The following is a 27,477-nucleotide window of genomic DNA, read 5'->3' on the forward strand; positions in this document are numbered from 1 at the left end:
TTTATTTTTGCAAATGTTTAACTATTTATTCTGCTTTGACAAGTCATTCCCGCACATACCTTTTGCAACATATGTTGATTTATTATTTTGTAGAGTTAAGCAACATGTTTTGCCACTTCGTCATTGGCAGAGTAGTTATCAATAATTATAATATATAATTATAATGATCATCTTTTCCCACCTTGGAAAAAACAACACTGACTAAAAGGTGAATACATGAATGATGGTGTCAAATCCTGCTCCATAAATCTGCAAATAAAAATCAAGAACCACCTCCATCATCACTGTCTGCATTGTTACACTCGTCAGAAAATCTTTATTTTGCTCCTTTTACATGGCCAGTAAAATTTCACAGACACAAATATTACATGAGAAAAACATGAAAAAGTCAGAGTCAAAGAAAAGACAACTACAGATGGAGACAACGATGGAAGACTTGTAAACAAACACATTTAAAAATAAACCTTGACAGTAAATCGTGCTTGGCTTATTTATGTTAATAAATCAGGTCTTGTACATGCTGGGGGTAAAACAACAAGATGATGACATAAATATGGAAAGAGGCAGCTAGAAGGTACAGTGAAAAAAACATTTCTCTCACACAAACACAACGCAAAATACACCCCAGGAGGATGATTCTGTTCGGCGACGCAAAACAAACACCCCAGGAGGATGATTCTGTTCGGCTTAATGCTTATGGTAAAAATAAAACGTCAACACTGTACATGAAACAAGAAGTAGAGTAAAAGATCTCAACATGTAAATCACACTAATTCAATATATCATCACATGCATTCCTGAGAGAGCAGCCTGGCCTAAGGAGTATTTCAACTATACATTAAAATAAATGACTGAAAGGGTTATTGCTAAGAATGTCTACAATGGAAACAGGAAGTGATATGCTCAGGAGAAAAGTGCGTTTAGATACTCAGTGTAGACAGAATGCCCTCCACCAGGTGTTTGTAGACCCAAGCGTCTCCCTTTAGTCTCTGCCGTCGAACTCCAACGACCTCCGGCCTGTGCAGCAGGCACACCTCCAACTCGAACGCCATGGTCACCTTACCGAAGTCTCCCCAGGTCTGACACTTCAGCGTGTACCTGTACGAAAGCAGAGATGTCGCATTTAAAACCACGGGAAGAAATAAGTTCAACGTTGAGGGATTTGAACTCTTACCCTTTTTGTGTGAAGTCCACGTGCTTCTCGGGCAGTATGGAGAGGATCTGGTTGAGAACCTGGTCCGGGTTCGTCTGACTCGTCAGGGTCACGTTGTACTGAGCCTACAGGGGGACAGACGCTGATCAGAACATCTCTACCAGACAAAACGCAGTGAGTACTGATTGGTTAAAGATAGATTTAGTCGTTGTTAGTCAATACAGTCAAGTACGTGAGATCAGGGCACCTTGATCTTGCGGGGGCCGTCACGCAGGCCACGTTTCTTGTTGGGAGTGAGCATGGTGATGACCTTATCCAGACCTCGTTCCAGAGAGCCAAAAACTTTTCCTCCTCTCTTCTTCTTTCCACTGTCACCTGATCCAGCCATGTCTAAAGAGCGAGATCTGGAGAAGAAATTCCAACAGCCCTTATTTTCACACGTTTCAAACTATCTTGGTTGCAGTTTATGCAGATTAAGCTTAAATAAGCACAGCTTTTGTGATCTGATTGTTTTTGTGCTTGGTGCTCTTGATTCTCACATTTAATGTATTTATGTTATGTATTTGTGTTTGCACAGACATTTGCTTTTCTCCAAGTTAATGGCTAGAGCTAAACGTTTATCTTAGCTAGTGTTGAGTAAACTATTTTCTGTTCCATGTAATCCCATCACCTGGAAGCCTCTCCTCATTCCACAGGTCACTCACCTCCTCTCAGGACTGAAGGGCAGCATGTCAGTGTTCACAGGCTCCTTGTTCTCTGCCGTTCTCTTCTTGTTGTGTTCTCTGGAGCCACTGCCTCCACCTGCAAGACACAAATGATTTCTGCAACCTCTGCACTTCTGAATAATAAAAATATAACAGTGGAAAAGTAACCAGTGCAGCACTTTGCTCGTATGAATGGATGAACACAAAGAATGGTCTTCAAAGACAAGTCCTTTCTCTCTCTCTCTCTCTGTCACACACACACGTGCAAAAACACAAAAGGATACACTTCTGTGGCGGGAGAACACATGTCACTACAGCCCACGTGGGACAGAGAGCAGAGGAAAGAGACGGCTACACCTGTCACAGCAAACGCCTGGGGACAGTCACACACAGACCACAGTGCTGCTGCGAGGACAAGGATGTCAGAGAGTGCGTGTGCGCCGAGGTGTAGGAAGCCGTAAAGTGGGGAGAGAGAGAGAAAGAGAGAGAGAGGCAGTGACCAGCGATGGACAGTCTGCCACCAACAGTCTGAGTTGAGTGTGTCAGTCACCTTATGACTGAGTTTGTAATGGAATCTAACACCTGAGAGGTCGAGTCAGTTTGACAAATAATTAGGCTTTTAATGATTCTCCAGTCAAATTAGTGTTCCTCATTTAAAGATAAGTGGGCAGAATTACCTGTCCTGATAATAACCTCACCTTTGAGTTGACAGTGATAAGTGTGCACGTCCACTTTCGGGGACGTAATGACATTTGAATCACAGAAATATGAATGAGTAGCTGTGATTTCGTTTATTGACCAAAGACAATTTACTCGCTAATGTGAGGCATGTGGATGTGACACTAGTGATTATGAGAGCTGCAGGGAACAGAGGGGGAAAAAGGGACAGATGCATTAAAAAAAAAGGTAAGTGCAACTCATCAAAACTCTGATTTACTGCCACATTTTTTTGTTGACACAAAAACAATTACTGCATAAATTCAGACCATGTATTAAAGCAGGTTTGATTACCTTTGGGAGAGACTGCACTCATTTTGCCTCCACTGATGTTGGTGTTGTGACTGGGTGTGGTCAACACATTCTTGTTGTGTCGAGGATTCTTCCTAGAAGACACTGGGGTACGAGGAGGAGGCAGAGCGAAAATGTCAATGTCCTTCTCCTGAGTCACAAGATTCTCTTTGTTTTCAGTGGCATGTTCACGGTCTTTGTCCCTCCTCTCCGGTCGGTGGGGTGTAGCCTTCCGCCCCCTGTCCCGTGTTGGACTGTAAACAGATCTTTTCTCCACTGATGGAGACACCAGTTTCTATAAGAAGAAGTGGACAAAATGTTGTGTAAGTAACAATCTATCTGATCTAATTCTGCTGCTGTTAAAACAGACATGAACAGATAATTAAAAAAAAAAAAACTGCAAACCTTGTCTTTTTCATTTGGCACTCTGTCTGGCTGACCTCTGACCCCTGGGGACTGATGGTGAGCGACTGACGGCCAAGGACAATCATCAATGTACTCTGAGTAAAAGTCCAACGAACCCACAATCACAGCATCTTCATCCTCACTAAAATGAAGAGCTTCTCTCATCTAAATAAGGAGACAGAACAAAAATTATACTTATCTCATTACTCGTATTTAAAAACCGTGAGGAAAAAGACACCAGCTAGCATAGCATGGCATTGTAGAATTTTCAGGGTCGACTCCAACCTTCGATCCCTGATGTGAAGGAGAGCAGAATTCCTCACAGACGGCAGGTTGAGGACGCAGGCGGACAGGCTTTCCCCTCTGTTTCTTTGACAGCAGCAGCAGGTAGGTGGCAGTGGTGTGGTCGTATCGCCACTGGGGGTGGGAGGGGAGGGTGACATACATTATATTAGGCAGGGAATCTAACAGAGGCTGTGCTGAGCATTAATGAATTAAGTTTAAACGTAGCATGCATTGACCTAGAAGACCCAACTATGGCCTTTATCCTGATTGGTCATATTGTGGCTTCATTTAGATGGTAACCCTGCATGAGCTACTAAATGACTCACCTCCTTCACCAGTGATGTGGTGCTCTCTCTTGACCGCTTCATGCTGACTGCCATCTCAGTGATACAGTCTTCATCGATGTGACCCAGCTACAAAAAGAAAACAGACCACATGAAACCCAAGACAGCTACTCATTACTGACCCAAAGACACAAATATATATATACAGTCGAGTCCTACATTATTAAATTTAGAATTTAAGAAGCTGTTTAACGGCCTAATTGCAGTAAATGAAATCTTAATCATTCTCCGCGCCTACCGGCCGCCTGCTGTACCACTCCACCGGGCTGTTGTAGTCTTTCATCACCCAGGGATGATCCAGCAGCTGTCGAACAGCAAGACGTCGCTTGGGGTTCACCTACAGGACACAAAGGGAATCTACACCTCAGTGGACAACAGACGACACATTTCACTTTACACACGCCACCAATTAGCGGCCCCAGAACATCCGCGCGTTCACGGTGTAATATGTCTACACGTCAGAGTCAGAGAAATGTCTTTAAAATTGTTGAATTAATATGACCAATTACTGAAAAATAAGTAGAACTTAATGCCAAATGTAGAAACCTGGACGAGTGAGGACCGACCTGCATCATCTGGTTGATGAGGAGGACGCTGCCTGGAGTGAGCCATGTGGGATTGTCGTATTTCCCTCTCTGAACATAAAACAAATCAAAACATTTGCTTTAATGATACGTTCTCTCAAAAGATTCTGCAGCATTTGTTCTTTTATGGCACATTTGCAGCACATTTTGTGTCCACTCATAGCGCCTGACTCTGAGGGAGAGTCACAGGGAATCACGTGGCCTGAGGCTGTACCTACTGTGTCAGACTAAACGGTCGGTGACAATAAAACCTTCTTACCGTAATCTTCCTGTAGAGGGCCATGCAGTTCTCGTCATCAAAAGGCAGGTATCCACAGAGCAGAGCGAAGAGGAGCACACCCATACTCCAAACATCTGCCTGGAGGTCACACATCACACAGCAAGAGTTTAACTTTCTGTGAAACAGCCAGGATTTTAAAGCTCCGTAGCACAGAGTCATGCACCACTGGGTTTGATCAGGAAACCATGAAGAAGGAGGTTTGTGGAACATATGCTTTGTGGGTTTAAATAAGGCCAATCTTGAAATTGCAACCTCGGTGGTTCTGGAAGTTGTAAATGCAACCTCGGCTGTTATCGCTCACCTCTGAACCAATGTATGCTTTTCCCTGGATGAGTTCTGGGGCGGCGTACGCGGGGCTTCCACAACATGTCATCAATTCGGAACCAAGACCACCCTGTGTGTGTGTAGAGAGAGAGGGGTGGGGGGGAGATTACCACAGAATATATAAATGACAAAATGTTAATTAAATAGTTAACACTGGAGCCTGAGTTACACTAGATTGTGAGGATTGTTTTGGTTACAGTTGGAAAAAAACGTAGATACTGAGGCATCATCACCGATAATTCTTAAAATACATGATCACGTTTATGCGCTGGATATAGTAACTATAAGAGTAATTAGAGCGCACTCTGGTGGACAGATGTGTTGCTGCTGCCAAATAACCCCAGGCTTATAGACAGGGTGGTTAAAAATTAGTTATCTTTAAATAAATGTAAACTAATCAAGGTTCTTAAGAGACAGTTTCCAAAGCCACACTTAAAATATGCAAAAAAGAAACTTTTCTTTATGTATTATTTAAATAACTAATAATCAGGAGGAATAGAATTTCTTTTCTTTTGTTGTTGCCTTTTTAAGAATGACTGGAAATGTTACTAGAATACAAAAATGATAAATATTGTACTTTTTAGTTTCTAGGAAAATTCCTTACAGGTTTACAGATGTACAGGGAATATGAATCTGTACCTTAGGTTTGGCACAGAGACCAAAGTCTATAAGCTTTAGGTTCTGGTCTTCATCAATCAGCAGGTTCTCCTGTAATGGCAGATGTGACATCACACATTTGGCTCATGTAAAATAACAGATAGTCAGCATTACTGTAGGTTTTGTAACATTGAAGTCATAAATACCGGTTTGAGATCCCTGTGTGCATATCCCTGGCTGTGGATGTAGGCCATGGCAGAAACGATCTGTCTGAAAAACACCCTGGTCTCCTCCTCTGACAGACGATCCTTGGCGATGATGTAGTCGAACAACTCCCCACCTGGGCAGTACTGTGTAAAATAGTACAGAACAGAACAGAAGTTCAGTGATATTGTACTACCACATTACCAGTCAAACCATTCGTCTCGTTCGTGTGATTACCTCCAACACCATGAAGATCTGAGTGGCAGTTTCTATGACCTGGTAAAGACGACAGACATGCTGATGACTCAGATTCTTCAAAGCCTCAATTTCCACCTTCACCCGGGGCAGATCATCCTGGGAGAAAAAACAAAGGAAAACATTTTTACTTACATGCAAGTGGGTGAAAATAGCACTGTATTTTTAAATGTCTGTTAAAAAGGTCTAATCCCATATTTTAAATGATGAATCATTGCACTTTTAACAACCATGTCATTTATCCAATTTTAAAAGTATTTAAGATTTTGAGTAGGAAAACGTTTGTTCTATTGCATAATTTTTGATTATTGCATTTTTCTTAACTTTTACTCAGGGAAAACAAACTTAAATAATTAAATATTTAATTTTGTTTTAAACATATTATTGGCCTGGTTTGGTCTTTTGTTGAACTTACCCCCATATCTTTCTTATTCATGATTTTAATGGCAACATTCTCCCCAGTGAGAATGTGTCGACCAAGCTTGACCTTAGCGAAGCCTCCTAAAAAACAAATATTACACAAAGAAGAACAGAGATGACTGACGCAGTCATATTGTAGCTTTGGTCTGAAGACTGTTTATGTCGTTACCTGAGCCGATGGTCTCGTAAACCTCATAGTATCTATGAAGCTCGTCTGTTCCACGGAGCTCAGTTCTTTCCACGGGCATTCTCGTCTCTTCAGGCGAGCGATAACACCAGCCCTGCGGTCAGAGACGGGTTTGGAACAGCGGTGTTAAAAACGAACCCAGCTGCTGCTCTTTCTACTCACTATTTCAGGAGAGCTCGGAGGCTCGGCTAAGTGCAGATAACTCTAACTAACGTGAATAATAATACAGCTTGCACGTCGCTGTGGCGAAAACTTTTTGGAAAAGTCGACACGTTACCTGGTGAGAATAAAAACAACAGGGTGGAGGTAAAAAAAAAAATCAGTAAACAATCATGAAACGATGCACCGCTACAGATTCTTTTTCTGTCACCACAAGTTTGAATTTCGTACGTTGGCGTGACCTCACGTCCTGTTTCCGTTTCTCTATTCCCTGACACGCCCTCTTGTGGTAACTGTTATATTAGAAAGCTAAAATCCATATTATTTTCCCCAATATTGGGGGAAATAATTGTATATTTTTTCTCTATTAGCCAGATATGGATTTTAAAATATTTCCAAAGTTTTTTTTATAGTTTTTATAGTTACATACAAACAGTGAAAACGTTGTAATTTTTCAGAACATTTATAAAAAAGATGGATTTCAACATGTTGCACTATTTTATATTTTAACAGTTTTAACAATTTTAACAATTATGATTCAACAGGTAAAATAAGTCAAAATGCCCTGCTTTGTATTTCTGTTTCAACTTTCCATCAATTTTTTCAGCATTATAAAACACATATTTACTGCACATTTACTGTCGGAGGTGTGTGTGATTCCTTGTGAAGGAACCTAAACTAACCAGCAGACGTCCCACTCTACGTATATTAGCTGTTAAAACCTGCAAGGTATGCTCTTAACACAAAAGTACTTCAATGTGCTTTGACAGGTATGTATAACAGGGGGAATGGAACGCATCCTGTGTGTTGCAACTGCTTGACCCTGTGGGTATGCAGTTACAGCAGCTGACAAGAGGTGTATTTATGGTGCTAAAAGTTGTGTTTCTTCACTTGTACAAGTCTGTAATTAGAGCACAGTAAGGGCTGAGCTTAAAAACCACTGGATATACCTCAACAGATGCCTGCGTCTTTAATGACTAGACGAAACCACTCTCACTGTGGCTACATTGTAAAAGCAATAACAGTAACTATTTACATGGTCACTTAAACGCACCCGACCACCAGAGCAAAGCTACAAAAAATATTTACATCCTTATATCAGAACTTCCTGGAAGGGAATGAGAATAGAAAATATGAGAATACTGCTAATAAAGGGACAATAATACATATTCACATGAGGTGAACTTGAGCACAACAAGTATTTTAATATGCTGTGTGTGTCCAAGATCACTGTTAAAAAGACTTGTTAGACAGGTAACTGGTGGTTAGGGGAAGACCAGGTGTCACAGGATGACAGAACCACTCATTTGGTTTCTGGACAGTGGAACATCAAACGGCCCACAGTTGGGTGAAAAACAAAACAGGCCACATTCAGAGTAAGGTAAGAAGTGAAAGAGTGATGACAAGCTGTAGTTCTGTTGAAAGTGCTCTTAACTCCCAGTGTGTGGTACAGTGTTGTCTTCTTGCCTTGTCTCCTTAGAGGAGTGTTTCCACACCCTTTTTGAACCATGGCACATATTTTTCTTTTGAAAATACACCCTTTTTTTTCTACACCCTTTTTACCATGGCACATATTTTTCTTTTGAAAAACACTTACGACACACCAGCAAACAAAAACTTCCCAAAAAGCATGTGTAATAAAATGTAATTAACTTTTAAATGTACTCACAATTTACTAACACAGTGTGAAATCTTGGCCCGTTTAGTTGAATACAACGTTGAAATACTCACAGGAATTGAAGAAAGACATCAAGATCTTCAACAGCTCCAATTCTCCTTTTTTATTGTTTTTATAACCATCTGCTGCCATCTAGTGGAAGAGTATTTAACTGCTACATCTGTCACTGTTGAATAGACAAACAAAAAAATATTATTTGTTGTAATAATGTAATGTGCCGCAGCCCAGCAGCTGGGAAACCCTGATTTAGGTGGGTCAGAGTTATATACTGTCATGAACACAATTACATTTTCAGCAAAACTATTGCAAACCACACACCGGTAATGACATCTTTAGTCACAATTAGCATTTGGCTCCTAATACACTGAAAATGTTGCTATAATGTGTGTATTACTGTACTACCTGTGGTAATGGTAATGTATGTTGGAACATGTGATTGTAGGAGCCCACCTTGTCTTATGGAGCTGTTTCCAGCTGCTCAGGGACTCACAGCTTGTGTAAGCGATCAGACGTGGCAGCTATTAAGCTGTCACGGTGGAAAACAGACAGTGTAGCTCCAACGAGGCCTGTCTTGCACAGAATTCCCAGTATTCCTTGACATACTTTTGGAGACTCCCAGAATGCCGGTGTCACAGCTCTGTGACTTGGGAGGATCCGCTCCAGGTGAGTTGCATCTCAGATCTGGCTCTTTGCCAAAGAGAGGGAGACAGAAGAAGACAAGAACGTACACGCCAGTCTTTCAATGAAGTCCATGTTTGGGTCAGAACTGAACTGGTGAACTTCATAGCATCACACTCAGGACTAAAGTTGCTGCCAGTACAGGAACAGTTAGAAACCAGTGTCTTAGAATACTGTGCAACTGGTGAACTTGACAACACAGATTGGTAAAGACTGTTGAAAAAAATTGTAAATATATATTTATTTACAATTTTTCTCAACAATCTTAGTATATAGTAATATATAGTATATAGTGTATATATATATAATATACTATATTGCTATATATATATATACACACAGTTTTCCTTGATCAGTGGATCACAGGGTTTATTAGTGTATCTCGTACAATCAAAAACTCCATCTCTTTAAATTTCTTCAAACGCTGACATTAGGTTTCTGTTAAAAAGTCCTGCTAGACTAAAGCAGCACTCTCTCCTGACAGCCAAATGTAAGAGTGGAAAGTTATAGAGCCAGACAGACAAGCTGCACTGTGTGTCTGCAGAGCTAAACACTCCTGTGCCCAGAACTTTAGCTAAGGAACAAATTGCACCCATATGTTTGTGATGTTTTCAAATCGCACAAGTTTATGAAAAGGTAACGTCAATACTTACATAATGATGTTTTTAACGTGACGCGGTTTTGTTTTTCTTCCTAAATGGTGGATTTAAATTCCCAATTGGAAATGATTTCCACGCCTAAATGTATGTTAGTGGATTAGATGATGATGATGGATTCCAGTAGTGTGTGAGTGACTGATGGAGGGAAAGTGGATAATAGAACTCAGCTTGTGTTATGTTTCATCACAGCAGGAGATAAAGTGACTACAAAAAACATATTTTCATCATATCATATCTTCATTCCTCCTCTCACTGTAGTATTGTCAGATCGGCATTTTTTAAGTCTTTTTTTCTACTGATGAAAAAATGAAATAATAAGATGAGACTTAAAAGTGAAGAACAAGAAATGGGTGGAGAAGTCAAAAAAGAAAAGAGATCAAAAGTGATGCGTGTCCAAAGCCTCACAATCCTGAATGACGATACACAGGCACAGATATTGGTATTGGACCAGCTTCAGGACTCACACTGACACACACAGACACACACTGACACACACAGACACACACTTCTAACAGTCATTGTGAGGCACAACCTTGACTTGAAATTATTGTGCGTACACTTTTCTGACACTTTCTCTCAACATTTCTTTCCTGCGGTCTCTTTTCCCTCCCAGCCCTAAACGCCAACCCACCCCCCTCTCTCTCTCTCTCTCTCTCTCTCTCTTCCATCCACACACACACACTGCCCATTAAACATGTGTGTGTACATGTGTTGGTGAGTGTCCTCCTTCAGTCTCTCCATGGCTGTACTGTGGCAGCAGCCCAGCTCCCTGCTGCGATGTCAAGCTCTGGCTCTTCTCCATTTCATTTGTCTTCTCTTCCCACCGTCAGGTGCTCTTTCCTGGGACAACAACGCCAGCCCATCCCCTCTGGAGGTAAGACATGCACAAGGATGCAAATATTATCTGCATTAAGACACAGTTACGATGCAGTAGAATCGTGTAAGTCTCATGTTATTGAGATGTACAATAAATGTCAAGTAAAACCAAAATCTTTGAAGTCGTTCTGACTAATCTCAGTAATAATTATAAAGAAAACAACATGAATAGACTAGAAGACATGAACATTAAATCTGACAAAATGTTCTGCAAGGATGATGAAAACACCAGATCTCCAATCTAAACCAACTGTTGGACCTGGCTGAGTAGGTTTTGGGATTTCCAACAAGACAGAGTGAGCAGGAGTGGGAGAACAGGACGGACAAAAAGAACATTAATGGTGTCCAACTTTATTGGAATCTAGGATAACTGTCATGTGAAACAAGTCTGTGATGGTGAGACGTTAGTGCAGATCGTAGATGTAGGGAGTGACACGGAGTGAATGGCTTTGTGTGCATTAACTTGTGTTCTGGCAGGGCTTTAAGCTGGTGAAGGGGAATTTCTCCCGGACTTTCCTTCGTGTTGGCTACCATAAGATCACAGAAATTCCTCTAGGAGCACGGAACGTCAACATTCATGAGACAGTGAAGAGCCGCAATTACCTCGGTACACACACTCACACGCAAACACACGCATGCACACTGTAGCAACAGTAATTTCTCTCAAGTGATAAGTGAACCTTACGTTGGTCTCCAGCTCTTCAGACCCAAACTGGGGTCTCCATCGTCAATGGAAACTGGGTGATTGACAGGCCAGGAGTCTTTGAGGGTGTGGGAACGCAGCTGACATACCGACGGCCCAACGAAATCCGTTCTCGCAAAGGAGAGTCCATCACTGCACCTGGCCCACTCACGGAGGATCTGCATGTTTATGTGAGAAGTTAAATAACAAACAGCAGTATTTCTATGTCTATGTCTACAGTTAGGTATTAAAATATGACAGAGCCTAATTTATTATGATTATCTTTTAAAATTATTTTCTATTTGCTTTTAAATGTTTTTTTTAGGAATGTTTGTTTTACAAAGTATTTAAATACCACATTCCCTTCTTTTTGGACAGTTATGAGTCTATAATATAATATAATATAATATAATATAATATAATATAATATAATATAATATAATATAATATAATATAATATAATATATCAGTACAGATCCAACACAACAGTCATGCCTCTGTGTCTGTCTTCTAGTTGATCTATCAGCAGCCAGGTCCAAGTGTGTACTATGAATACAATGTACCATTAGAAAACACACAGCCAACCCCTGGACCAGACGCTTCCTCCAACATACTGGGTAAGTGCACGTGCCCACATGCCAAACACACACACACCTTCTGGTGTCCTGTTTCAAAATCATCTCTTATTTGATTTGTTTCAGTGAAAGCCTTCCCCTCACTTGTAATGGTGTATTAGAATGGTACATGGTACTAGGGTACTATGGGTCTTCTTCTCCTGTACATCTAAGTCACCTCTCCACACTGTTGTCTGCCTGCATCAGTCTCATTTATCTGTCTTGACGTAGGGACTGTAAAACCATCTAATCCAAGTAAGAAAGATGACATCACTGACAATGACATCGCCAAGGAGACACCCTCTACCAATCAGGTCCCCCCTGAACCCAGTGTGACCCCTCAACCTCAGCCAACTTACACCTGGACAATGGGTGGACACACAGAGTGCAGTAGAACCTGTGGTAATGGTGAGAAAATGGTCCAGGCAGAAATAAACCCTCAATCAAACACTGAACAACTTGTTATGACGACTGTCCAAATGTCCCTGGAGTCCTTCAACATGTGTTGACTTGTCAACTTTGTTGTGTTTGTGTGTGTTTGTGCACCTTTGCCAGGCAGCCGTCATTTGCTCTGGGACTGTGTTAACGGGGACACACAGGCCATGGTGTCTGCTGACCTCTGTGATGCTGCCCTTAAACCATCATTAAAGAAAGAAGACTGCAACAACCAGGCCTGCCCCGCATAGTGAGAAACACACACACACACACACAGACGCTTGATCATCTGACTGTAGGACTGCTTAACTTCTACAGCTCACAACTTCACTGTGTGCTTCTCTCAATTTTTAAGGGAAAGACTAAAGACTTCTATTTTTTTAAACCTAAAGAAATTCTTGCATGAGATGTTTAAAATCATAAATAAATAAAAATCAACCAAAATGAAGTCAGAGAGCTGGTTTGTTGTCTGCTCGAGGAGAGTTACAGTGAACTCAAACATCACCAAGAAAAACACGTAACCCTGTTACATAACCTATACCTACATCTCTCTGTTTCCTGTGACTGACCCACAGCTGGGATGTAGGGGAGTGGTCAGACTGCAGCACTAAATGTGGGCCTGGAACTCAGCACCGCCAGATCATCTGTCGTCAGGTCACACAAGTCCACAGTAATGGGACAGAGTCGTCCATCACTGTGGCACCAGAACTGTGTGGCTCATCTGAAAAACCAGTCACCAAGTCAACCTGTCAGCTAAAAATATGCAGCCAATGGGAGATCCGATCAGAGTGGAGCTCTGTGAGAACACAAAAGCAGTAACACACACACACACACACACACACAAATTAACACACACACACACTTGACCACATATGTCGACCACAGGAATTAAGTTAGAAATCAGTCAGATGATACTACACCAGTGTGCCGAGAGAGATCGTTGTGGTGAGCCGCGGAACATTTTCCAATTTCAACTAATTGGTCCAAAAACTATTATTTATTTATTGCTAAAAAACTTTCTTTGTTCGTCAATATGTGACAGGCAGAGCAATTAAATTATCTTCTGCTAGGTGGCAGCACATGGCTATGAAAAAGAGAATCAGAGCTGTTGAAGAAGATCTTTGAGTGTCTTTCTTCAATTCCTGCCAGTATATCAGCACAGCCTACAACTAAACAAGCACTGCTCAAATACACAGGATACAGATGTTGTTATTTGAACACCCTACTGGAATAGTTCAATTTTGTAAATTCTGATCTTAGTTGTAAAGAAATAGGTAATGTGTGGACATTTACAACACCAAATAAATAATAATTTATTTTCAAAATGATTTTTTTTTCTTTTCCACAAAAAGTGTTCAGTGCCCTGTGGTGTGGGCCAACGCAGCAGAGAGGTGGTGTGTGTGAGTAACCAGGGTGATGTGGAGAAGGACGAGGAGTGTAACAAAAACCTGAAGCCAGACACACTGCAGAACTGTGACATGGGAGCATGTGCCCGCAGCTGGTTCACCTCCCTGTGGAGCCAAGGGGTAACACAGAAACTCTTCATACAGAATTTAAAAAAACAGGTGTACATTTGAACTTCATAGTGCGTGTGTGTGTGTGTGTGTGTGTGTGATAATCCTCAGTGCTCTGCAGAGTGTGGTAAAGGCAACAAAACCAGGACTGCTGTGTGCCTGATGGATCACGTGACTGACCTTCCACTGGACAGCTGTGAAGGAGAACGCCCTGCAGAAGAGACGTCTTGTGATTCAGGGCCGTGCAGAAACAGGATAGAGTGGTACACAGGACCGTGGGGTCAGGTATTACTAATGCTGTATACTCACAGACACAACACAAGTGTCATTTTAGTGATGGCTTCACTTGTTAAATGTGTCTTCTTTCAGTGTTCTGCAGAGTGTGGAAATGGCACACAAACCCGCAATCTGGTTTGTATGATCAACAACAACGGTCACATGGAGGTCGTAGACAAATCTAAATGTTTAAGTCTCCCTCAGCCAATGACAGCTCAGACCTGCAGCCTAAAGCCCTGTGGTGTCCAGTGGTATGTGACAGAGTGGAGTGCAGTAAGTGTCTTCATGTCTCATTAATCTCGTACACACTCGGCTACCAAAATGCACGTATATAATTTATGCAAATACATACATTTAACATTTCACTTTATAAGCTATGAGCTCATAAAAAGCCTTCAAACCTGTGGCTTCACTCCCTTTACTACAGAGGATGTGGCCTGCTCTCAAATATAGTTCATCAAGCAAATTCATCAAATGCTCGTTCTCTTTCCACGTCCCCTCAGTGTTCAGGTTCCTGTAACGGTGGCTACCGTGTTCGAGAGGTTCGATGTCTTGCTGACAATATTGCCCCCAGCGACCACTGTGACCCAAATTTAACCCCAGAGAGTCGAGAAGAATGCAATAAACAACCGTGTCTGGCTGAAATAAGTAAGTTACAGGCATAAAATGGCAGTAACTCTGTTCCTGTTAACTGTTCTCTAACATTTCTAAACCATTAAAAAAAAACATGTCAACCACTGTTGATTCCTCCCCGAGAGGTTTCTATCCTTTGTTAACCACATTTTTTTTTAATTCCAGGTCCATCGTGCAGCGACCAGTATAATAACTGTGTGGTGGTGGTTCAAGCCAGACTCTGTGTGTACACCTACTACAGAAGTGTGTGCTGCGCCTCCTGCTCCCTTGCTGAGAAACCATACCCCAACTCATTTCAGAAGAACCACATTAGAAGGTGATGGACTGAGGACGGAGTTTACCGTGCAAACAACAGAAATGTGAAAATGACTGTTTAACTTATAATCAGTGACACAGTCTGTAAATGATTCAGAGGGAATCAGCTGGAATCCTTTAATGAACAACCTCATACTATAGTGTTTTTATAATGTAACTTTAAACAGAACTGTGTACAACTCCAGTGAAGGGTCTGAGCTCAAACGTCTTGTCTTTTTTCACGTATGAATCCTGCCTCCACCAGACTCTTGACATGCGTTCAAAATAGTCCAAAGATTATTAAGCTGCTTCATCCCTGTGGTTACTAACCACGGCTTCTTTCTCAATCTGTGGATATGTTCAACTGACTGGACTAGCTGACCTTAAAGAATGATTAAAAGGTACATTACCACACCATAATGTTCATTTGTTGTCATTCTATAGAAAAGGTATAAAGTCATTGTCCACAGCAAACTGTTAAAGTGAGCACCCATTAAGAATGTAGGAATTTAAAAGGTCATTTTTAAAAATGTAATTTAACTTTAAATTTAATAATAAAAATAACATTCCTTAAGAGGCTGTTGTGCTTGTTTCATACCTAAAAAATATTTTGGGCCTTTTGATTATGGGTCACATATGGTATGGTATGTAAAAAGAATACAACTCGCTAGGCTTCATACTGCAGTGGTGTTCAGGAATTTTTAGAGCACAGTGCCACTCTTTGGTGGCTCTGAGAACTGCTATCACCTAAAATTCACTGAAAGAATCCAGAGTGCACACTGAACTCGTTTTCTTCCTCCCAGATTGTTTTAGTTGTCAACCAAGACTATTAAATGGGCAGCATGTGCATCACTTTATCCGAGTCAAATAGACAGAACTTCTACTTTGTACACATGAAAGATAGTAATACCATTGCTTTAATGGGACAGCTGGGCTGACAGCATGTAAAAGGCCGTAATTCAATCCTAACAATTTAGATGACCAAAAATAAACATGAAATCAACAGCAATGACAAATGCACATTGTGTTCTTTTTCTCATAAAAAAAAAAGAAAAGAAAACAGCAAAGGGACCAAGACTCAAAGCTTATTGTGGAGCAATACATTATCCTAGGTGAATGTGTCTACCTGCTCCAGAGTCTGGCTGCACTGATAAAACCATGCTAATGGGCGTGTGACAGTAAAACATCTTCAGGACGAACCTGGGCCTTTGGCAAGTAGGGGTGCAGGGACCACATTCACCAAAACATCCATATTTTTCTTGACAAAACTGCTTGGACATCATTACCTGAAAACATTCAAGGCTCTCTCAACATGCTGGTAAAAACTAATCTTTTTTTGATTTTTTTTAATTAGATTACAACCACATTTTTTGGGAAAAGAAAGACTTGTTTCTTGTCCTATTTACGATTTCACTCATATTGAATTTTTTTTCTTTATCCTTGGCATTGTGAATAGACAGTAAGACATTTATGTCAGTTTAACTGAGAAGATGGACAAAAAAAAACTGTAAAAACAACACCACTTCACTATTGTTCTAGAATGAACAATTACCATTTATACAAGTCAGTTCTGAAAATACAGTGGCAAGAGATGGATTCTTTGTGAACAACATATAAATGTACATGTACAGTAATGTACAGTATATGTACATATATACGTATTAGGAACATATGTGTATATATATGTATATGCACATATACATGTATATATTTATATTTGACTTATGTACACATATACACGTACACGCATATGAATATATGTATAAATATATACATACATATATACATGCATGTAGATATATATGTACATGTACTTATATATTTACACATACTTCACTCCCCATCTGATTTGTTCAGCTTATCCAATGAAATAACTAGTTGTAACAATGTACCGACATTCACTGATTTCAATATCGTTTTAGGTTCTACAAAGACATAAATATTATAGGATACAATACAGTAAAAAATACAAAATAAGGTTGATATAGCTTTTTTTCTTTAAATGATAATTTACCAGAGGCAAACCCAGAAATGGATCTGTGACACTGGGCAAAAAACACTAGAATTACCCCCTGAGGACAAATGATACAAGAATAGCCATGTCTCAGGATAGAGCTTAGTCCCATATAACTCACTACTGTAACATTATTTAGAAGTAGTGTACGATGTACTGGACCGTAGGCAGGATGGGTGTCCTGTGTGGCACATAGTCAACATACGTATACTATGCCAGTGCACACTTGGGTGTTATTACTATACGAGTGAGACATTGACCTAAGGAAACTTGAAGGCACAATTATCTGAGGCTGAACACCTCAATATCAAACAACAATAAAGTAAGATTTCTAACAAGAGAAGAAGACATGGGGAAATAACACAGTCTGAAGTTGCAGGTATGGTTAAAATCTGAGAACAAGGCAGTGAATCGAGTTAAGGCCCATGTACTGAGGAAAGTCCAATCAAAACACAGGGCTGGGGGCCGGGGGAGTAGAGGGGTTTAGACCTGACAAATCACAGATTTGCATTTTGATATCTTTTCAGTACTTTGTCATAGCCTGGCTTACTACATAGATAAGTCTTTTTAAGGTTAACTCAAATAAATGACATTTTTTGCCTTTTCCAGAGGTTGTGTTATAATGCACACCAATATATAAATGTATGTTACAAGAAATTACACGGGCTTCAGTCTATAATATTTCACCAATGAGTACATCCAAGCATTCGGGAGAGGACTTTGGCTTAAAAGGTTAGTCTCCATATGCACAAACATGGAACATATGTAGAAAATGCACCATAAAAATATAAAAGGAAATAAAAGAAAAAACTGAAATGGACCAAATGGCTCACATACTGATCATCACTAAAACTTATGACCATTTCCTCCTAGAAAAAAAAAAGTTAACACACAAGAGGAAAAATAAGAGTTTTCAAGTTTCACCTTTTCACAGCCGGACATTTGAAGTGTGAACACTGACTGCTGTGAGGCTGAAAAGGAACATGAAATACGAAAAGAAAAGTGGAGGTTTGGAGGACTCTAACGGGCATGGTTCAAGTGTCTCATTCCTCATGTGCAAGTCAATATAAAAATGCTACAACTCGTACAACCCTCTGGTCAACAAGGTTCAGGGCAGGCCAAGTCCCACTGAAGTTTGCCAAATGAAAATAGGTTTGCACATTTGCAGGACAGTTTGCACTCTCAGTGACGCAACAGAACACTCCCTGTTTTCCTCCCACAGCTCTTTAACTCCCCCATCTATTCACGGGTGTAAAGGAAGTGCAACTGTGGGAGTGTGCATCGTTACATCAGGAGCCAAAACAAGACGTCCATCCTTTGTCTCTTCTGCCCAGCAGTCAGGTCTCCTGACTGTGGAAAGCCACTCCTTTGCCTTTCATTCCTATTTTCAGCATAGCTTGGCTCTCCCACTGCCGTGAATTTAGACCTACGTGTGACTCTTATTCACTGTCAGTCTCTATGTCCGAGTCAGACCACTGCACTGGGCTCAGTTTTCCATGGCGCTGGGCGTACTCGATGACTGCAGTGTAGCAGAAGTAGTACTGGTCCCATGTCTGGATGCTGAAAGCCCTCTGTGTACGCATCCGTCGCACTGTCTGACAGACATCCACTGTGCCAATGTCCTCCAGCCGGGACAGACAAATGTCCAGTGTACAGAAGGTACCTGTACATTGAAAAGAGATCAGACTTTCATGCACTCTAATAGTAGTAAAGTAGTAAACATAGAGGACTGGCTTTACAATAAAACCAAAAATGTAACTGACACACGGCATAGCAGGACTCAAATACAAGAATAATCCTAGGAATATTAAACAGTCTTTATCTCCTCAACAGGCCGTAGGCAGAGTGGAAATGATTTATGAACTGAACTGATTTATTCACTTTCCTCATATATTCAAACTAAACATCATTCACCCTTTCCAACGCATAAATATAACAGTTTCTCATTCATCTGAAGTTTTCTGGAACTTTTAAATTACCTGTGCGGCCGATGCCTGCACTGCAGTGCACAACCACAGGAGGGCCTCCCGGAGGGCCTGTCCAACCAGACCCCAGTCTTTGGACCGCATCTTTCCTCCTCTGAAGTACATGCTCACGGAAGTCCAGCATTGCAGAGGCACTTTTGGGCACCCCAAAGTCGGGCCAGCTGACATAGAGGTAGTGACACACCTCCCTGCTCTCTCCAGACTAGGGCAGAACATTCAGTCAGATTAAATAATCAATTTGAAGACAAATATTAGAGGGAAAAACATGCGGTTCAATGTGGTCTCACCTGGGTGTTGTAAAGTTCAAGAAGGGAGACTTTAAAGTCCTGGAAAACCTGGATTTGTGTGTTCCTGACTAAAAAATATCCATACTGCTCTGTCCTGCCCTCCTCAAGGGGCCAGTACTGACCACACTTGACCCGTCCACGCTCCACCACCCTGTGAGAATCAAAACACGTACAACCGCCAGTCAAACCACCACCTAATGCCATCATTCACATGCACACACTATCTACGTGTGCATTTGTAAACAGGTCCACAGAAACTGTTGTGGTCACCATTTCAGTATTAAGTCAGGAATTGCTCCCACAGTGTCAGTCCTGCACTGACGGTTCCCTCACCTGGTGGTCATGACAATAATAAGTACCATTTGTTCCCACACCATACGCCAGAAGTCACAAAACGTTTTTGGCAGTGGACCTAGAGGGGACAAAACACAAGTGATGCTAGTGTTAAAGCAGACCAGTATCATATTGTTATTCACAGGGAACAGTATAATGTTGAAAAACAAATACATAAAACATGTTGCATATAAACCTTAATGTTTTAAACAGCTTCTCACCCTGAGTTGCAATGTAGGCATTGCCTCTCTTGTACCCATCCATGAAACTGGCATTAATGTAATCCGATGTCTGCAAATAAACAGGTATGTGGTGTAAGAATGTAATCTATTAAGTGGAACACCTGAAGTGAAGTGACCTCTTTGATTGTAAAATACAGTAGTCAAGACAGAAACACCAAGAAATGTCCATCACAACAATCTAGATGAAGTCAACACACGACTGTATCACAAAGCCTCACTGTTTCTTTAATTCTGTCCCTTTACCTTTTATTTTTTATGCCACTCTATATATCCTTTTGCAACACACTACAGTGTAACATTCGAGCATGTATCGACTACATTTTTTGCAGTGTTAATCTAATGAAAACAAAAGAATCCATCTAGGCCAGTTTTGACTGATCAGCAGAATAACAGCTCCATCACATTGTAAACTTCCACTTTTGTTTCAGTGTAAAACCTGCAACTCAAGCCACGTAGCAGCTTAGCACTGATTATAAATGTAAAAGTAAAGGCTTTATAATTATGGTTAAAAAAAGAGAAATCATGTTTTCGTTTAAAATGGCTAAGAGCTGTCTTCATTTCTCAAAAATTTGCAGATGAGCACGACTAGACTTTGTTGTTGGTGAATTCATATTTTTGCATCTGTTTTAAATGATAAAAAGGGAGATAAGTTCAATGATTTTCAATTGCTTTTTTTACAACATATTTTGGCGATATCGTTCAGAACCTCTCCAGAAACCTTTCAGCACAATATGGAGCAACATTTAAATAAAACAACCTGAGTGACTTGAAAACTTTAGCCATTTCTTTCAAGCAGCTTTGTTTTTAGTTTGATGTGAAGATTTATTGTGAAACCCAGATTTTAGAAGGAAGATTTTCAGATGTAATATTACCTCATCCTCATCATCAGAGAGCTGGCACAGTCTCACCCGTGAATGGTCCAGACAGAGAACATCGCTGTACCTGTTCTTTATCTGATTGGACAGTTTCCTGAAGAAACACGGCAGAAACAGCAGATTAAAAGTCAGGTCATGTGTTTTCTGTCACTGCATAAAGTGACTGGGGAGGACAGAACATTTCTTTGTCTCTTACTTGGAGTAATCAAAGCTGCCTGCAGGTGGCTCCTTGCGGATGTCCTCGTACTCCTGATAAATCCCCTTTTTCTTCTTTCTCTTCACATATTCCACCAGCTCTTGCACCGTCATGCCGCCCTCCTCAGGCATGTGAACAGACATGTCCATGTATCGTTCTGCATCATCGGGATCACATGATGAAGATAAGCCCGGGAACTGAGAGTAAGGTTGGTGTGGTTGACGAGGCAGAGATTTTTGTGGTAACGGTGGCACTCCTACTCCTTCTTCAACGACCTCCTCACCCCCGCATTCGACACCGTCGCTCTGAGGTCTACGGACGGAGTTTGTCTCCTTGCCGTCCACCACGTCGCCATCACCTTTCTGAGAAAGCGGCGTGTCTGGTGGCGTGCTTGACTGAGGGGGAACCTGGTGGCCACGACCATTCATGTTAGCATTAAGACTGGGGCCACTGACGGCTGACGTGTTGGCTTCGCTCACAGTTGAGCCGTTCCAGTGTTGGTGTTTTCCCTGCAGTCTGTTTGTTCCAGAATGTGGGCTCTGCTGATACTGGCCTAGGCCTCGAGTCCTGCCATCCACCACAGTACAGTGGTTCTGTGGGTTAGCATTATCGTCATCATAGCAGTTGGAGTTAGCGATGGCTAACTCGCTACCTAGCTGTGTATTTATATGGGTATGGGACAGTGTTGTGCCTGCGCTTGTGTTGCTGCACTCTAAGGTGTAAGAGCGTAGCAGGCATCCCACACAGTCATGTGTGTCCTGTTCTGGTGTGTCCCCCTGGACAGTGTTGGTTTGAACATTAACACATGACTGGATCCAAGCCACGTGGCTGTACTGGGATGTCCCACCCAGGTGTTCAGGAAGTGAGGAGACTGGGATGTGATTCACCAACTCATGAGCTTTTACTGTGCACACCTGAAATTTTGGATATAGAGAAACAATGATTTTTTTGTCTGTTCTGTTATTTTGTTACTCTGATGAAAATGACCAAACTTACCCGTTCTCTCAGCTTCTCACGCACAAACAAACGGAGGACTGCAAACGGTGCCCGAAACCAGAGAGGTGAGGACACAATGAAGACGCATTTTAGACGTGCTGGAAAAGCACCCTGAAACAGAGAGAGGATTGATTTAAACATCCTAACAACATATCAGATTTTATATATTATGCATGTATATATATATACATATTTGTCTTTACAGCTGATAGAAGGGCACGTTCCACAAAGTACATGGTATTGCACAGCTGTTTTAAGCCATTTGTCTTACTAAAATAGACGAGATATTTTTATTGTCATTTATATGAACTAGTGTACAAAGTAAAATTGTATTCACCCGTTAAAAATGAACAAACCAAACCCTATCTACCTAGCAGATATAATGATACTATAGAAATTTGTAGTTTTAATAATTTTCCTGTGCAAAATGAGTACGAACTGTGCATGTCTACCAGTTGACTGCTGAAGACGTATTAAAGCAATGCTGTCTTTACTCCTGGTTAATATTCCTTTTTTTTCTCAAACTACTGTCAGGATGAGAACTAAGTTGGCTGCTAAGTCAAGAGCCCGGCTAGACTTTGATCTCTGCTTTGATGCAAATAAAGCCAACTGCCATAAGATCATAAAATAGAATGACCCTTTTTTACTATTCAGTGGAGATTTTGACCTTGCTCTTGAATCGTCTGGGATGGAAGATGAGATTTGGACCTATTATTGTTATTATTTACATCTGAGGCTTTTTATTTCTAATTGTATTTTATTACAATGCACCCACACACCAAATGTTGTAGAGCTTATATATTCTATACCTGGCAAATGTCATTATCATAAACCTGACACAAATAAGTCTGATACAAATTCTACTGTGTCGAACATTTTATTGTGACACTGAACTAAGAAAGTGCACAACAATGTTTCAGATACTGACCTTGAGCAAATTAAGAATCTTGACGCACAGCTCGTAGTCAAAATTGCTGTAGCTGGAGTTGGTCATGTCATATATGAATATGAGTCCATCTCTTTGAGTTTGTAAACTGTAAATCAAGACGTACCAAAGAAGAAAAAAAAAACATGTTGTGAAACGTGGAAATAAAGTATTAATAAACCACACAAACGACCTACACTTCCAACATACTGTCAACATTTACACAGGACAGCATTCTTCAAATATATTATAACATTTCCTTGAACAGTTGGCTTAACGTAGTCTTAACTATGCTTACACCTTAGCAGGATCAAGTTACCTCATCTATTGTGTGTTATATCTTAATCTGTATTTACAGGTCTGCAGTTTTCTCATGGGTGAATTTGGAGCCCCAGGTACCAACATTATTGACCAAATTCTCTCTTGGTAATATTGTAAAAACTCCTCACCCTCCTGTCTTCTTTTAGACAATAACTGCACTTTCAGAAATAACTGGACTAAAGCTAAATAATTAGTTACAAAAAGTCAATCTCTTTGACGAGAAAATAGCAGATAATTGATAGACAGAAACTGTTCCAGTACTTTAATTTAGACTGTAATTTAGACTGTGATTTGTTTAATACAAAACCTAAATTGTCTCAAGCTTTGTAAGAAACAACCAACAGAGGTAAACAACAGCAACAGTTTGTACAAATACAGAATGGTTCAGGCATCACCTCTCTATGGCTTTATCCAGTTGATAGATAATGGCCTGAAGCACAGCCTTGTGGGTAGTGACATCTGGCCGATGAAGGCGAGCTGTGAAGAGGGCTAGAGCAGCACCTTTAGCATCGCGGCCGGGCTGGTAAAAACAGACAGGAAGTCATATACGCTGCACCAATGAAAGTTCTTACTTGGTGTTTGAGAGGGCACATTAGTGATTAAACCATAAAAAACATGAGAAGGTTTATGTATTTCCTTGCATAAATAACCCCAAAATGATAACGATTTAGATGTTTCTACTAAACAATAACCAGTAGCTCTTTTCTGTAAATGTGTTAAAGACAACTGAACTCACCAGGACTGTGAATTTACCACTCAGCAGCTCAGAGCGAAGAGGCTCCTCGTCAGGGTTGATATTGATGATGCCCTCTTTGATTCTTGTGTTCTAATATTGACAGACAGTGGAGATGATAAATATTCAGTCAGTCAGCAGGCAGATGCTTAACAGAGCCAAAAAACATGGAATTAACTGTTAATTCATTAATTGATCATTTTAACTTACTTGTTGAAAGGTAAAAAAAAAAAAAAACAACAAATTTTTACTCATGATTTTTAGTATCAATTCAATTTGAAATGCTAAGCTGACACAATAAACTGAATTTATATAGATGATGTTGGAGCAAAGGAGCAAATATAAACATATTATTGCTCCCTAAAAGGAGCAAATATAAACATATTATTGCTAAATTCATGAATATGTCTCTTACTGCTCAGCTCTATTCAGGGTTGTGAGAGAGATGGTGCCAAACTCAGCAGGTATCAACAAGAACTTCAGTCTATCACAAAGTCAAATTTAGGGGCAGAAACATCATTCACACTGGCATATATACATATCCTCAATTAAGAGTATCCAGTTAAACCAACAGTGTTTTTATTGTGGGAGGAAATGAGAACACAGGAAGAAAACTATCGCACAAACAGGCAAACTCTGTACTGAAAAACAAACTGTTAAATGCGAACCTGACTTGATACTTCTTTTCCAGGAAAACTGTTAAGCAAAACTGACTTAATTGGAATTTCTCTGTGTACCTATTATGCACAGATGCAGACAAAACCCCATTTGCCTGGAGCCCAACGCACAAACACTGATGTTTGCTGTTCTGCTATAAAAAAATTCCTGACTTTCTTTCACAGCTCTTGAGCTCATGACCGTTCAACCTCATGTGACTACACACCAACTTTGGTACATTGTGATTTAGTGAATTCCTTAACAAAAGCACAGAACATGTCTGTTGCTGCCAAAATGTCCATGTGTCTTTCTGAGTATTATGTAGTAAAAATTGAATTTAAGATTGATTTCCAAACATTTGTTGAGTAAGATTATGATTTAAGGAAGTCCAAGCACTTAAAATAAATTCAAGAACTAGTATATGCTTTAAAGACATAGATAAATCTCCTCATATTAAATATGCCTTAGTCATTAACACATAATTATCAGATCTGTAAGAATCTGTAGGTCTTTTCAGCTGGGATGTCAGTTTAGACTGCTGCAGTACCTTGTACGCCTGGAAGAGGTCAACAGCTCTGGAGACATCAAATTTGCGGGCCATAAGAAACTTCACAGCTGTTGGCTGGGAGACGAGCCCGGCACTGCGTGGCTGCTCTCTGCTCCGCACTTCACCCAGGAACTCTTCCACTGCCTAGACACATGGGAGGGAAATGAAAAGTAACAATGAAGTGTCCTTACATGAGAAGACACTTAAGTTGAAAAACCTACAGGCAGAATGGCATCCGATTAACACACATAATTCCAGGAGAATGACTTCTGTAAACAAGGTTTATCTGTTTTCTTGATATAAATTTAATACCCCATAACTCAGAAAGTGAAAAAAAATTATATAAGCAGATGACTGTGAATCACACAAATTACAAGCAGAGGCAAAAAGTATTAATTTCTTAAAAGTATTCGGATAATGGAAAAAGTTCTGGGGTGACAGATGGACAGCATGCACCATATCTTGGATGGTAAAAAACAGTTTATGTTAATACTGAACAAAATAAAGAAATATTAACAATGCAAAGGTCAAGTTTAGCCAAAATAAACTCTTCATGATCTACATGTTAACAACCACCATTAACAGTGGATCACATCTTTACGATGTGATGAAAAGCTGATAAGAGATTGTTAAACTATTGGGGTCTTATGACCAAACTAAACTAAATACAAACCAGAGTCGTGTTTTAGCAATGGAATTTGACACTGGCCACAGAAAAACTCTCCAAATTACAACTGTAAAATATATAAAACACTTGTACTCAGCTAGTGCTGTCTCCAACTAACAAATGTCGAACCGGACTTTTATATCATTAACATGAAATTATCCAGATTTGTGTCCGGATTAAACATATAAGGTGTGCTTTTGCGACGAATGACAGATCATGCTTTATATATACACAAGACATGTCTTCACCAGTAACAGAACATTAGCTGCAGGACATGACTAATCCCACAGTGAGTTCAAAAGAACAAGAAAACAAATCCCATTTCCAGCGATTTTATATTCCAGGAAGTCGCTACTGCAAGTGGTACCTGTGAGTTAATCGATTGACGTTACAGATTCAAGGAAAGGCATGGCTTGTTAGTCATCAAGAAAGGGGATCGCTTTAGTGTGGAGCCGTTACTAAACTGCTACACTGACAAATGAACGGGTGACAGCTCCGAAATACACCAGAAGAATCTTGAACTGAAATTGACATCAGATTAGCCGTGTTACTAAGGAGTGTTTGTGGTCCATGAGCATATCAGACCAACCATTTTACTAGAAAGTGATGTCGAGCCAACCTTTTTAATAGAAAGTGATGACAACAACAATGCCAAGAACTGGATAATCACTTCTGTGAATTCTCGACTGTAAATCTGATAGCTAGCTCCCCTTGAGCGGCGACATTCTGGTCTATTTTTTCTGTATCGTTGTTAGTTATGGAAACTGACGTTTGGAACAATCATCAGTTTACTTTCATCCTTCGCATATTGTTTGATCCACTTTTGGTATTTGGCCAAAACGCTTTCGAGGAAAGTCCCTGGAAATCAACAATAGCAATTAGCATTAGTAACGGCTAGGTTACATGTGGTGGTTGGGATGGGTAGCGACCCCCCCGCCCCAAAAAAACATGGGGAATGAAACCAGTGGAGCAAGTAGTAGAGTGTGTGGCCTAGTATACGTAAGCACGGTGCGTTCGACAATATTATATTAATAAAGCATCATTTACGGGAGAATACATAATCGTGTTCCACAGCCAATACTGTGATCCCTACTACGATCTGCGAGCCAACGCCATCATGCTAACACACATGCTAAGGGGCTGTCAGTCACACCGAAGTCAGGGTGCGAACGGGCCAGTGGAATTTACTACACCATCACCCCCGGGAACAGTAATCTTAATAAAATATGCAGAAAAATCACCGCCTCTATGAGAAAACGCAGGTGACACGCGTAATAAATAAACACGACGGGTAGTTAAGACAAAAAACGCGAAGAGACTCTTACCAGCTGCTCCTGAGTTGTCAGGGCTTCCGCCATCTTGAAGCCTCCGCAACAGCTAAGAGAGCACGCTCAGTAGGTCCGCTCACGCCCGAGACAAACCGAGACCACGCCCACAACAAATACTTTTCC

At 40.6% G+C, this 27,477-nt stretch overlaps 3 protein-coding genes across 4 annotated transcripts; 1 reads left to right on the forward strand and 2 right to left on the reverse strand.

The window, feature by feature from the left end:
- Window positions 1–651: 651 nt before the first annotated feature.
- On the reverse strand, window positions 652–7,177 carry melk (maternal embryonic leucine zipper kinase). Of its 2 annotated transcripts, XM_008316965.3 has the most exons (18): window positions 7,028–7,177; window positions 6,733–6,844; window positions 6,559–6,644; window positions 6,126–6,242; window positions 5,891–6,034; window positions 5,727–5,795; window positions 5,065–5,157; window positions 4,743–4,841; window positions 4,466–4,534; window positions 4,138–4,236; window positions 3,882–3,968; window positions 3,556–3,687; window positions 3,271–3,435; window positions 2,869–3,160; window positions 1,858–1,954; window positions 1,401–1,557; window positions 1,175–1,278; window positions 652–1,098 (listed from the first exon to the last, which is right to left on the reverse strand). In XM_008316965.3, the coding sequence occupies exons 2-18, from the start codon at window positions 6,809–6,811 to the stop codon at window positions 921–923; spliced, it is 2,067 nt and encodes a 688-aa protein (XP_008315187.1). In that variant the 5' UTR covers window positions 6,812–6,844; window positions 7,028–7,177; the 3' UTR covers window positions 652–920. The 2 variants fall into 2 exon arrangements, with proteins under 2 accessions (XP_008315187.1, XP_008315186.1); XM_008316964.3 differs by having other exon boundaries at window positions 6,733–7,159.
- A 2,030-nt stretch (window positions 7,178–9,207) lies between these two features.
- Window positions 9,208–16,303, forward strand: adamtsl7 (ADAMTS-like 7). Its single transcript, XM_025058475.1, has 13 exons — window positions 9,208–9,250; window positions 10,755–10,798; window positions 11,278–11,407; window positions 11,498–11,673; window positions 11,997–12,099; window positions 12,328–12,504; window positions 12,652–12,781; window positions 13,107–13,329; window positions 13,872–14,057; window positions 14,157–14,330; window positions 14,415–14,594; window positions 14,825–14,969; window positions 15,120–16,303. Exons 1-13 carry the CDS (start codon window positions 9,208–9,210, stop codon window positions 15,272–15,274), a joined length of 1,866 nt encoding a protein of 621 aa, XP_024914243.1. The 3' UTR covers window positions 15,275–16,303.
- On the reverse strand, window positions 16,148–27,384 carry ptpn9b (protein tyrosine phosphatase non-receptor type 9b). Its single transcript, XM_008316966.3, has 13 exons — window positions 27,352–27,384; window positions 25,360–25,503; window positions 24,159–24,248; window positions 23,818–23,942; window positions 23,105–23,210; window positions 22,177–22,287; window positions 21,181–22,094; window positions 20,982–21,078; window positions 20,089–20,158; window positions 19,868–19,946; window positions 19,535–19,685; window positions 19,242–19,449; window positions 16,148–18,925 (listed from the first exon to the last, which is right to left on the reverse strand). The coding sequence occupies exons 1-13, from the start codon at window positions 27,382–27,384 to the stop codon at window positions 18,702–18,704; spliced, it is 2,352 nt and encodes a 783-aa protein (XP_008315188.1). The 3' UTR covers window positions 16,148–18,701.
- Between the last annotated feature and the right edge of the window lie 93 nt (window positions 27,385–27,477).

The sequence above is a fragment of the Cynoglossus semilaevis genome, chromosome 9 (genome assembly GCF_000523025.1).
Source record: "Cynoglossus semilaevis isolate Cse_v1.0 chromosome 9, Cse_v1.0, whole genome shotgun sequence".
NCBI classification, from domain to species: Eukaryota; Metazoa; Chordata; class Actinopteri; order Pleuronectiformes; family Cynoglossidae; genus Cynoglossus; species Cynoglossus semilaevis.